We start from the raw sequence: 13,266 nt of genomic DNA, 5'->3' as shown, positions 1-13,266 counted from the left end.
GATTGAAGAGCAGTTAGGATTGTTCCCGGTTTGTGAAGGGATCGGTAGTTGAGGAAGACGTGGCCTCGGGCGCACGGACATTTCGGGTTCCACGACCGCCTATCTCGGGCACACGATCCTTTATGGGTGACATGTTGTTGGAGAAACTTCGGGCGCACGATCTAGTTATGTATCGTGCATCGTGTCCCTTAAATCTCGCGGACTCGGGTGTTACAAGGTATCCGGGTCAACTACCCGAGTCGTGTGGGATCCTCGGCTCGGATGGACTCTTAGCTCGGAGTGATCTGTGGCTCGGATGAGATCATCGACTCGGATGAGATCCTCGACTCGGAATGCACCCTCGGCTCGGATGGGATCCTCGGCTCGAATGGACCCTCGGCTCGGAATGCACCCTTGGCTCGGGATGGTATCTCGCGTACTCGGGCGTTACAAGGTATCCAGGTCGACTGCCCGAGTCAGGTGGTCGGGTCGGTTGAACCGGTTGGGCCCAAATGATTTTGATGGGCTTTGATAAACTAATATTTTCCCTAACAGGTTCCGACCCGACCAAAACTCGTAATTAATCATTGTTTAATAATTCTTTTCCCTAACAGATCACGATCACGGTCACGTGCCGACGTGCCGTCCAGTGGAGCAGGAACATTATACAAAGGGTTAAATACCCCAGAGGTACCTGAGTTTTACATGTTTTTAAATTTAGTACCTCAGTTTCATTTCGTATCACAGGTAGTACCTGAATTTGGAAGAAAAAAACCCTAGGTAGTACCTGTCAGATTTCTCGTCCAAATTTCAACTTCTCGCCACGTGTCAACCGTTGAGGTTGACACGTGGCACCACATAAAAAAAAATTAAAAATTAAAAATTAAAAAAATTAAAAAAATGATTAAAATTAAAAAAAAAAGAAAAAAAGAAAAGAAAAAAAGAAAAAAAAAAGAGGGGTGGCTCCCTTGGCCACCATGGGGGTGGCCGGCCACCCCCATTTTGGCCAAGGAGGCCGAACCACCCCCTAGGGCCAAAACCCTTCAATTTTTTTTTTTTTTTTTTTTTTTTTTCAACTGTGGGGTGGCCGAACCACCCCTACCCCAGACCGGCCAGACCGGCCAAGGGGGTGGCTGGGCCACCTCCTTGGCCAAAATGGGGGTGGCCGGCCACCCCCATGGTGGCCTAGGGGGGTGGCTCAGCCACCCTTTTTTTTTTTTTTTTTTTTTTTTTCATTTTTTTAATTTTTTAATTTTTAATTTTTTTTATGTGGTGCCACGTGTCAACCTCAGCGGTTGACACGTGGCGAGAAGTTGAAATTTGGACGAGAAATCTGACAGGTACTACCTAGGATTTTTTTCTTCCAAATTCAGATACTACCCGTGATACGAAATGAAACTGAGATATTAAATTTAAAAACACGTAAAACTCAGATACCTCTAGAGTATTTAACCCTTATACAAAAGAGTAATCTCTACCCTCACAACCAATCATTTCAGATCTCCAGGCTACAGCCAAAGCATTTCTCAATTCTTTTTTGTTTTTTGTTTTTCAATTAATTATTCAATTCCCACAGTGTTCTCTCTCTTTCTCCGCCAAATTCAAAACCCTAAAGTGGTCTGATCCTCACTATCGACGTACTCAGCAGCAAGAGCTACAAAAGGAGCGATTTTCCTCATAATCCGTGTCGAAGCCTTTTGAGTTTTGAGATTTTAATACTTTTTCTGTCTCTTTTTTTCTTTTCTTTGAATATTGTTCCAATTGATTTGTCGGAATGAAAGAAGCGAAATCGGTGAAGTTCAATCTTCAGCAGCAACACCAGAACGGTCACTTGTCTCCGTTCAAATTAACCAAGTTGTTGGATCCGGAGGCCTCCTGGGACAAGGTATTTGACTCCGTTTGGTAGCTGAGAAAATGCTGGAAATGGAAGGAAAGTTTGAATCTTGCGTTTTTGGTGTGAGATTCCGAGTTGTATGATTCTTTCGTTTTTGGTTTTTGAATTTGGGTTTTCAATTTAATTTGATTCTATGTAAAAGCACGTGTGGGGGTGCTGGAATTATGGAAATGGAAGTGTGAAACGGTCAACGGGATTTCTTATAGTGGAAGTTACTGAATGGATTGAGCAGAAACTGCTAGCAAAGCTTTATATGTATCTTCAGCTTGCTTAAGGGGATACCCATCTAACTAATCCACTTTCAGATTCAAACATATATTACTATTTGCTAATGGATTTATGGTTGCGTTGGTCATAAGCATCTAATTGCTTTGAATTTTATAATTCGATGATTTAGCTTTTTACACTTCATTTGTCACAGGATCAATTGGGAGATGTGTTGCACTGGATTCGACAAGTGGTGGCCCTTGTATGTGGGTTGCTATGGGGTGCTATACCTTTGGTTGGGGGTATATGGCTGGTCCTGTAAGTTGATGCTCCTGCACTTTCTTAAGCTGTTTTATTTATTGGACAAAGTGGATATATTCAGTTGCCTCTTAATTTGTGTCTATCGCAGTTCTCTCTCTTGGTTTTTCGTTTTAGCTAATTAGTACATGTAGATGAAGCTTTGATATCATGCATTTGTGTAAATGGAAATTACGTTTCATGCTTTTGTTATAGCTATCAATTTTAAAAGAGTAAAAAGACACAATGGCAGAGTTTTGGTGTTAGGATTTTACTTGAATATAAAAAGACCCAATGCTGCTGTACCCTTGTATAGTTTGTTGGTTGTGAAGAGTAAGTTTTTTGTGAATGAATTCTTATCAAAAGTTTTTTGTGAATGACATATACTGAATATTATTGTAGAGTTTGTAACTATATGTTATCACATTGAACCTTGATGAGAGATAGGAGGATTTTATACCAGCCTGGTTCATTATGCGGGAGGCCCTGAAAGTATCATCTTGGTTTTGGAGATATATTGTTGGTATAATTTTGGTCACCAGTCTTGGTTGCATCTTTGGTATTTAATGCTCAGTTGTCATGCAGTGGATGAGTCCAATTTTTAAGAACGCAGGATAGAGTTCTGGCATCCTGTGGTGGAGAAGCTGCACATAGAAAAGTTGACTAAGATGAATATTGAGCCACATTTCACTTTTTGGGCACTGCTCGGGTCGCCGGGGGGGTTCAACTGCTGAGAACCCTTGTTCATGTTTATAGGCAGGAGTTCTGCTGTTTAAGAAGTAGTTGCAGGAATTATGTTTTCAAATCTACAGAATTTGGTTCATCAAATTTAAGCTCAGTGCTTTTGTTAGGTCATGTGTGAAGAGAAACTTATTGATTTTCTAAGTTCTGATATTTTTCTTGTTGAAAGTGTTGCATGGACACTTAAAATTCAAAAGGGTGTCTCAGAGATCATAATGGATACATTACAAGCAAAATTAATTAGAGGTATTTATGATCTAACAAAACTGTGCTTTTCAGTGGGTAGATTTATAAAGTTGGCATTGGCAATAAGTGAAGTGTGTTAGCAGATGATGGGATTCATGTGAACCTGGTTTGCATAAAGATATCTTGGGATAAACTTGAAGGTGAAGGATTTGAGCATTCTTGAAATTGAATTAATAATGTCCTAGATTGGCTGTTTGGGGCTAGGATTGATAGTATCTGGGTTGCCTGTGTTGGTTGTGGAGTGGGTGGTTTTCCCTCTTCATTGTTGGTTTGCCTCCATGGGCTTTGATCAATGCAACATCTGTGTGAGAGATCTTGGAGGGTGCTAGACCATTTTTGGTAGGAAGTTCACTTTCTGCCAATCTACTTTCTTTCCTTCATATTGCGTAAAACAGAAAGGTTTTAGAGGGACTTTCTAGGCGAATTATAATTTACATATTGGACAGCAAGGATGCAGATTTAGCTATTTATTTAGTGAATTGGGTTAAAATTTGCGTAAAATGCGAATTGGGTTTGTGACTCTGTTCATTTTTTGCTGTCAACAGGACCTCTTTTGGCAAGTGACTTGGAACTTAGCTTTTAGATTGTGAAGCTGTGAGGAAGGTGACTGCTGCAAAATACAGTGATAAAAAGAAGCTGCATGGTATTTTTATGGACGCAGTATTTGAATAGTCAAACACGAGGTAGGTTATATGTATGAGAATGTTACATTTGAAGTGAAGTGAACTGAAGTGAAGGGGCTATGGTGAAAATCTGGAACCAATGATGGTATAATGAGGCCCCATGTTTCTGAAATGTCCTGATCTTCTTGAAGCTGTGCAGTTTGGCTGTCACTTTTTGCTGAACCTCTGCGTAAATATTGGAGGTTTACTCTTTCATACATGTGATGGACTTTGGGACTCTTATATGATGGAATATTTTCCATTTAGGTGAAGTAAGGGGCGGAACTACACACAAGGTACTGCCCCCCAAAATCATATGTTCTTTTATGAGATAAACCCTCTATAATGGAGGCAGTGGGTGGTCCCACTTTCTGGGTAGGCCTGGATATCGGGTAAGTCGGTGTCGGAAAATAGGGTTTTCGAGTTTCTACCCGAAATAGTCGGGTAATTCAGTAATTAGCCGGTCGGGTAATTCAGATAACAGATTATTATCACCTTTTCCATCTACCCGTAAACCATCATGAAAGTAAAGGAATGAACCCTATTCCTTTCCTTTTTTGCACTCCTTTTTCTTTTCCATCTAATTCCTTTCCTTTTAGCTCTTCAGACACATGACAGGCGGCCAAAGAAGCACTCAAGCACGGGAAAAAGAGAGAGGATTTAGGAATTAGATGGCTTCCAAAACCAGCTATGAGAAAAACCTACAGACATGTGCATTTAGTCTATGATGCATTAAAACAAAAAAAGTGATACATACCTTCAGACTTCAAGCTTCACAGAGGAGAGTTCAAGTTCAAGAAAAATTGCTTAAAGCATGAATATATAGTAGGAGTAAAACGACGCTGTTTGATTCTGTCGGGTCGGTAACTAACTAAAAAAATTTTCACGCGCACTTGATTTCTTCTTTCTTATTTTTCTCTTTTTCTTTCCTCTTTCTTTCTTTCTTCTTCTTTCTTTTGTTTTCCTCCTTCCTATTTCTCGGTTTCGCCCAAACATACAGAGAGAGCCGAGAGATTGAGAGTGATATCGGGAGAGATGAAGGAGAGACCCGAGTAGGACCCGATACTCCTGGAGGTCCGGTCGGTGGCGGGTCAGCGGTGGTCAACGCCGGCGAAGCTGAAGGTTCAAATTCCGGCGGTTTGGAGGTGCGAAATACGGCGAAATTTCCAGTGGTTCTTGGGCTTTGTTTTATTAGGTATGTTGATTATGGAAAACCTCCCAGAAGAATTGGCCAGAGTTCTGAAGGTACTGCTGTAGAGACAAATGGGTTGTTTATTGGGGTACACACTGGGTTTAGTTACAAAGGTTTTGTAACTATAAACTGTGTAAAACCCGGTCGGAATTACAAATGGCGTGTTCAAGAAGTTGGTTGGTGGAGTCTAAGGACCTTGAGTTGGTGGTAGCTGGGGGCGAGACAGGGGTCCGATTCCGAGAAAACTGCAAAGGGAGGATAAGGTCAATTTTTCTGGAGAGAGATGAGATCGCGTGGTTAGTACGCATTATTGAGGAATTAGTGATAGTGGAAGACTCTCGGGTCTTTTGGAATCAAGCTTCCCCGGGATTTCCTCGAGTCATTGCTCAGCGATGCTTCAACAGACACGGCAGCTTTTTGTTGGTTGAGGAATATGTCGGAAGTAGGAAGAGCGGAGTGGTGTTAATTCCAGAGGGAAGATGCGGAGAGGGATGGGATTTATTTGGCTCGGCTTTACGCTGTGTCAATGAGTATCTTAGAAACGGAGGAAATAGGGTTGACACTCGGCTTGAGGTTCAGTCTCAGGCGATGAGGGGAAGGAGTTGTTTTGCGGAAGTTTTGAAGAACACAGGGCCACCCTTGGAGATAAATACGGGCGTGGGCTCAGGGAAGGTAGCTCGGGTGCCATGTAGGTTGGAAAACCTTCCGACGGGTGATTTCAAGACCACTGTCGCCCCTCAAACTCTGGCTCAAGCTCCGGTGTTCGGTAAGACGATCTTGAAGAGAACCATGCATGACCCATCGGTCCTTGAGACTCCGGATGCTCAGAGCACGATCCAAAGGTCCAAAGGCCCAACGGTAATGAGCTCTGACGCACAATGCCAAGTGAAGCAGACTGAAACGGTGACTGACACCAAGCCCCCTGCAGCACGCAAAACCCACGCTGGCGTCAATCTTGAACTGGACAAAATCAGGATCACTTTGCAGAGGCTACAACAAGAAATCGGTCTTTGTCTGGCGGGTCTTGCAAAGATAGAGGGTGGATTTGTGGATAGCGGGCCAAAGGCGACCGGGTTTTGGCCCATTGCCAGGAAAGCCATGGGTTTCCGAGGAACTCGGCCCAATCCAAAAAATCCAGCTTCCTTGAAATTTAACTGAGACCTGAAAGGGTAGGTCCCCATGGCAACCCCGGACAACAGGCCCAGCTTCGTGTTCAAGGCCAAGGAGCTCGTGGGCCTGTGCCCTAACTCGGTTCCATTGGGCTCAGGTGATCCCGGCGCTTCCTCTTCGACGCCGGAGACGCTACCGCCGGCAAAAGGTGCTGGTTTTCCGTTCCAAGCTGGTAGAGATCGTCCTCAGCCCCGAGCATCGGAGACCAAGAAAACCAGTTCGGACTTTCCTCCTCTGAAGGCGTCCTCTTCGGATCTTGTTCCGGAGTTGCTGGATGGTTATGTAGGTAAGCTACCCGTTCCTCCACTGGTGGTCGTGTCTCCCAATATCAGCTCGGGTTCACTGTCGGAAAGAAGCACGGGTGAGACAGTAGCTCTCGTGGAAGCTGTGGAGAGTGCAGAAATAGGCCCTTCGCCGGAAATGTGTGAGCACGCACAGAGGTCTTCTCTGGACAATCTGTTGCAATTTGAGACACCAGAGATCTTTTCAGCGATGGAAAAGGGGTCCACGGAGCAGGTTCAGTCGCCGGTTGATGCCTTGGTGCCACAGACACCGACAAGGTCAGCTTCTTTGCAGCTACCGTTGGTGGAAAAATGGTTACAGAATATAGGGGAGGAATCGGGCTCCAGCAGCAAACTCAAGGGGGATTCAGAAATGGTGGTGTTCAAGGAGGGTGAGAAGGTAGGAGATGTGGGTAGAAGTAGGGTGCCCCCTCTCAACGCTTACTCTCCAGCTGCGGAGGGAGCGGGGTATTCGGACTGGGTTCTTCAGCTTGCGAATGATATTTATCCCATTGTGGGGATGACGTATATGGGACACAAGCTGCAACTGTTGGTTTTGTTGACTTGCATCGAAGGAGATCGTCGCAATGGAGATGGAAGCTCGAAGGGCAAGAGGGAGATCAAGAATTTGGAGAGTTCTATAAATTACGATGCTAAGAGCACTGGCTCTAATCGTGGTAAAAGGAGGGCTAGGGGTCTCATAGTTGTGCCATGAAGCCCAAGATTCTATCTTGGAATGTGAGGGGGTTGAATGATAGGCTAAAACGCCTAAGGATTAGCAACCTGCTCAGAGAATGGAAGGTGGATATTTTGTGTCTTCAAGAAACCAAAGTTCAAAATCCGTCGAGAAACTTTGTGCGCAGCATATGGGGGTGCAATTATGTGGATTGGTGCTACTTGGACTCTTATGGGGCTTCAGGGGGCATCCTGATCATGTGGGATAAGAGGGTGGTGGAGAAGGTCGATGTATGCTTGGGGGAGTTCACGCTTGCAGTTTCTTTCAGTAATATTGCAGATGGATTTGAGTGGGCTTTTGTGGGGGTGTATGGCCCGAATCACAATATTGATAGGAGGAGGCTTTGGGATGAGCTGGCTGGGATCCTCAATTGGTGGAACATGCCTTGGTGTATAGGGGGGGATTTTAATATAACTCGGTTTCCTAGTGAACGTTTTGGAGAAGGCAGTGTGTCTGGCATGAGGGATTTCGGTGACTTTATCGATGATCAGGGCTTGATGGACTTTCCTCTCGCTGGAGGTTCTTACACTTGGTCGCTCTCTGGTGACCCTCCCACTTGGTCAAGGATTGACCGATTTCTTGTTTCCCCTGACTGGGAAACTAGGTTTTCTGTGAACTCCCAGAAGAGACTTCCCCGCCTTTATTCTGACTATTTTCCAATTCTTCTTGATTGTGGCGATACTACCAGGGGAAAAAGGCCATTCAAATTCAAAAATATGTGGCTTAAGGCGGATGGGTTCGTGGGGTTGGTGAAACGGTGGTGGGATTCCTATTGTTTCAAGGTATCCCCAGTTTCGTTCTAGCTTGCAAGCTTAAGGCTCTGAAGCAACATTTGAAGACTTGGAATGAAGAAGTCTTTGGTAATGTGGAGAGAAATAAGAGAAAGCTTTTTGAAGAGCTTCAGGCCTTTGATTCTATTGAAGGTAGTAGAGCTTTGGGCGAAGAGGAGCAACTAAAAAAGTCAGAGATTGTCAGCGAGTTAGAGAGGGTTTCTCTTTTGGAAGAGATTAGTTGGAGGCAAAAGTCGAGGGTAACGTGGTTAAAGGAAGGGGATAAATGTACTAAATTTTTCCATGCTATAGCCAACTCAAACAGAAGGTATAACTCTATTGATTCTTTATTGATCGGTGATTCACTTTCTTCCAATCAGTCAGAGATAGGCGACCACGTGGTTCAGTATTATCAAACCCTCTTTTCTGAGAAGCACAGTTGGAGGCCTTTGTTGGATGATCTATCCTTTGACACTATCCTGGAGTCATAAGCCAGATGGCTGGAAAGACCCTTCGAGGGGGAGGAGGTTAGGAAGGTAGTGTTCGCTTTGAAAGGAGACAAGGCACCGGGTCCAGATGGTTTTTCTATGGCTTTTTTCCAAGCTTGCTGGGAAGTCTTGAGTCCAGACATTATGGAGGTTTTTTCTGACTTTCATGATAAAGGTGCGTTTGAGAAGAGTCTGAATGCGTCGTTTATTTCACTTATTCCAAAGATTCTTTGAGCTAACTCTCTCAAAGACTTCCGACCCATTAGTCTTGTGGGAGGCATTTACAAGATTATTGCCAAAGTGTTGGCAAACAGATTGAAAGGTGTTTTGGAGAAGGTTATTTCTAAATCTCAGAGTGCATTCATCAAAGGGAGACATATTCTCGATCCAATCCTTATTGCTAACGAATGCATTGATAGTCGTATCAGATCAAGGGAGCCAGGTGTCATTTGTAAAATGAATTTGGAGAAAGCTTATGATCATGTTAATTGGGATTTTCTTTTGTATATGTTGAGACGATGTGGCTTTGGGGGAAAATGGTGTTCATGGATAGCTCAATGCATTTCTTCTGTGCGGTTTTCGGTTTTAGTCAATGGCTCTCCCAATGGCTTCTTCAGTAGTTCTCGAGGTCTGAGACAAGGGGATCCTTTGTCACCCCTACTGTTTGTATTTGTTATGGAGGCTTTGAGCCGTATGATTACAGCGGTGGTCAGTGGGGGTTTGATGGAAGGATTCTTAATGGGTAATGTTTCTGTCTCTCATCTTTTGTTTGCCGATGACACTTGATCTTCTGCAGTGCTCGCACATCTCAGCTGCAGAATTTGCAGAGTCTTTTTCTTTTGTTTGAAGCAGTTTCGGGTTTGAAGGTCAATTTGGCAAAATCCAATCTAATTCCAGTGGGGAATGTTGAACAAGTGGAAAGATTAGTAGATATCCTAGGGTGTGAGGTTGCTTCTTTGCCAGCGAAGTACCTCGGTCTTCCTTTGGGGGCTTCCTATAAGTCCACTCGCATGTGAGACGGAGTTATTGAGAAGATAGAAAAGCGTTTGGCTAGTTGGAAAAAGTTATATCTTTCCAAGGGTGGCAGAGTTACTCTTATTAAGAGTACCCTTTTCAATCTTCCTACCTATTATATGTCTTTATTCCCTATTCCGGGGAGTGTTGCTGCTCGGATAGAGAAACTGTATCGAGCCTTTCTTTGGGGTGGATTGGGTGAAGAGTTTAAATTTCATTTGGTGAGTTGGGCGAAGGTCTGTACTCCTATTTTAGAAGGAGGTCTGGGTATAAGAAATTTGGTGATGTTCAATCGAGCTTTGTTAGGGAAATGGTTATGGCGCTTTGGTTTGGAAAGAGATGCTTGGTGGAGAGGTGTGATAGATTCCAAGTTTGGTAGCATGTGGGGTGGTTGGTGCTCCCGGGAGCTTGTAGGGGCTTTTGGAGTGGGGTTGTGGAAGAATATAGGGAAAGGGTGGGAGACCTTTTCCGGATTTACCAGATTTGAGGTGGGGGATGGGGAAAGGACTAGATTTTGGCATGACTTGTGGTGCGGAGACTCGGTTTTGAAAGAAGTTTTTCTTGATCTATTTGGTATTGCTCGGGTGAAGGATGCGTCAGTGGCAGACAATATGGAGGTTTTGGGCGGTTCAACTCAGTGGAATGTGAGCTTTGTCAGAGAGGCGCATGATTGGGAAGTGGATGTTTTTGCTTCTTTCTTCCAGGTCTTACATTCAACCAGGGTAAACAGAGATCGGACAGACAGACTTTGGTGGGTTTCTTCCAAGAAAGGTTTATTCAAGGTCAAGTATTTTTTCAGTTCTTTGACTTGCTCTGGTGATTCTCGGTTCCCTTGGAAGTGTGTGTGGCGGACTCAGGCACCTCCAAGGGAGGCCTTTTTTACTTGGTCTGCTGCACTAGGTAAGATCCTTACTATGGATAATCTTAGGAAGATGCATATTATCATTGTAGACAGATGCTGCTTATGCAAGAGAGACGGGGAATCTGTGGACCACATTCTTCTACATTGCGACGTGGCTTCAGCTCCGTGGAATAACATATTCTCTCGGTTTGGTATTTCTTGGGTCATGCCTAGAAGAGTGATAGACCTAATGGCAGGCTAGTGGAAGTCGGGAAGACCTTTGAGTGCTACAATTTGGAAGATGGTTCCTATATGCATTTTTTGGTGTGGAGAGAAAGGAATCGAAGGTGTTTTGAAAACTTGGAGGGTTCTCTAGAGGAGGTGTTAGAGTCATTTTTGCTTACTTTGTATAACTGGTAGATGGCCTTTTTGTACCCTCTATCAGTCAGCTTTGCTGATTTTCTTGTTCGTTTTTCACTTTCTAGTTAGGTGTTTCATTTTGTATACTTCCAGTGTGCTAAGGGGCGCCTTACGCTTTCAATAAGACTTTTTTACTTATAAAAAAAAAGGGTTATGGTTTAGAGGAGAGTTCAAGAAAAAATGCTTAAAGCATGAATATATAGCAGGAGTAAAACGAAGCTGTTTGATTCTGTCAGGTCGGTAACCAACTAAAAAATTCTTTCATCGATTACCGACCTGACCCGATGTTGGGAAAAATAAATATTTTCAATTTTTTTTTTTTGGTGAGGCGGTAGGCGGTTGAAGGTGGTTCAGTGTGGGTCGGTGGGATCGGATAATTTGCCCATACCTATTTCTGGGAAACTTCTTCTAAAATCGCAATTTTCTTTTCTTGTGGATTTTATTATTTGATTGAATGATTTTTACAATTCATGATCCAATCTCTTGGAATTGGACAATAATATCGAGATTCGGGGAATGTCATATATTGTGAAATTGTCACTTGCGATATAGAATTTCTCTAAGAGGAAAGAAATGTCTTTTCCCATATCCTTTTTTTTTATTATTTTTTACTCGGTGTGGAACAGTGTTTGAGAATAGAATTTTCAATTTGCAGCCTTTTAGTATCTATGTATATCCAGATTAACTGGATTCATATTGCCAACTTTGATTTGAGGTGAATGTCCTTTCTTTCCAACTACTTACCGTGAAAGATCTCAGCTAAAGTTGATGATATCTCCGTGATGCCAACTTGTACGGTCATTAGATCTTGAATTTAATTCTGTGCCATTTTCTTACAACCTTATGTGCTGATTTTGGGTTTACAGATTTCTTTTGATATCCTCTGGCATTATCTATGGTTATTATGCAATGATACTAAAGATTGATGAAGAAGATTTTGGTGGTCATGGGGCTCTCCTCCAGGAGGGACTTTTTGCTTCCATTACACTTTTTCTGGTACCTTGACATCTCTCTCTCTCTCTCTCTCTCTCTCTCTCTCGCACAAACCACCACCCTTATGGGTATATTTTAGGAAAGAGGGAGGGAAGGCTCATGTTAGTCCTTGACTTACAATTCCTTCCATTTCTGTTTTTCAGCTTGCATGGATTCTTGTATACAGCTTGGGACACTTCTGATTGGCTAGCTACCACCGATTCAGCTACCATCTATATGTCACAAGTGATGTATGAACAGACCGACTTGGTTACATAACTCACTGTTGCTTGTGCCCTGAAAACTCTTGAGAAAATTTCTTACTGACATTTTTATGTACTTTCTACTATGGATGGCAATATTTTAGACTTAGTTTTGCTTTATAGCACATAGATGTTTCAGTCAAGGTTCCTTCATAAACGTCCCATTCAGTGTAGCAATTTGTCGTCCGCACACCTGATGATTATCACAGCCACAAAAAAGAGAAAGAAGAATTTCTCATAGCAAATTCTGGTGGTTTTCGTGTGAAATGTTGTGTTTTTCAGACATGCTCTCTCTCTCTCTCTCTCGTCCTATAGTTTCATGTGAAATGTTTTCAAAAAAATGCAAACTCGCTGTAGTTTCCTCCGCAGTTTTCATGTAATTGAAGGTTTATAGTTTTTGTCAGAACGGGGAGCTGGAGCTATTTTTTCTCAATTAATCGATTTTGGGCGCCATTTGAGCACCCTGTAGGCAGATTATGTGACGAAGATTTGATCTCGACCACAAAATCCCATTTGTTCGAGCTTCTCCAGCAGATGCATTAATGAAACTTCCGTAGCGTGTATGTTTAGCTAATATGAGGCAAAAATCAAGTTCAACAACTCTTCTTATCTAAAACACTTTTTCCTTTTTTTTTTTTATTAGCTGCTCCTCTCTCTCTCTTTTCTTTTCTTTTTTTTTTTCAATAAAAAAAATTGAGAAATAATATTTAAAGAAAATAAAGAATGGAATAAAAAATTTGTAAGAGTTTGTATTGAAAAGGAAGTAGGTTAAAAAAAAAAAAAAAAAAAAAAAAAAAAAAAGGGTAAGTAGTGGATATTTTTCAATTAGCTAAAATGCAAAACAATGCTAGAAATGCTCTTAAAATCCAGCCAGAACCATTTGACTCCTGGATTCAAGGCTACAAAGTGGTTTATATCCACAAAAATATTGGCACCTCGTTTTTTGCAGTCGGACCTTTTCAAGAAAGTTCAGGATTTAAATATCGTGCAATGAATTGTTGATGGCCTGTTCTATGGGATTAGCAGCACCTATGGATGCAACGTAACTGCAAGCTCTATCTTCTTTGCAATATTTAGAAACAGCAACAAGAAG

The 13,266-nt window shown here is 42.6% G+C and overlaps 1 protein-coding gene across 1 annotated transcript; it reads left to right on the top strand.

The window, feature by feature from the left end:
* The first annotated feature begins 1,478 nt into the window (after positions 1-1,478).
* On the top strand, positions 1,479-12,337 carry LOC133878444 (uncharacterized). Its single transcript, XM_062317001.1, has 4 exons — positions 1,479-1,864; positions 2,295-2,398; positions 11,805-11,934; positions 12,075-12,337. Exons 1-4 carry the CDS (start codon positions 1,754-1,756, stop codon positions 12,111-12,113), a joined length of 384 nt encoding a protein of 127 aa, XP_062172985.1. The 5' UTR covers positions 1,479-1,753; the 3' UTR covers positions 12,114-12,337.
* The last annotated feature ends 929 nt before the right edge of the window (positions 12,338-13,266 follow it).

This window comes from Alnus glutinosa, chromosome 9, assembly GCF_958979055.1.
Source record: "Alnus glutinosa chromosome 9, dhAlnGlut1.1, whole genome shotgun sequence".
Classification (NCBI taxonomy): Eukaryota; Viridiplantae; Streptophyta; class Magnoliopsida; order Fagales; family Betulaceae; genus Alnus; species Alnus glutinosa.
Note: the sequence above shows the minus strand (reverse complement) of the source record. Positions and strands in the feature narration are given on the sequence as shown.

Excerpts from the sequence above, each read along its gene's own strand:
- LOC133878444 (XM_062317001.1), top strand. The coding sequence starts at position 1,754 with ATGAAAGAAGCGAAATCGGTGAAGTTCAATCTTCAGCAGCAACACCAG. Across the intron at positions 1,865-2,294 it reads CGGAGGCCTCCTGGGACAAG|GATCAATTGGGAGATGTGTT; the intron begins GTATTTGACTCC and ends CATTTGTCACAG. Across the intron at positions 2,399-11,804 it reads GGGGGTATATGGCTGGTCCT|ATTTCTTTTGATATCCTCTG; the intron begins GTAAGTTGATGC and ends TTGGGTTTACAG.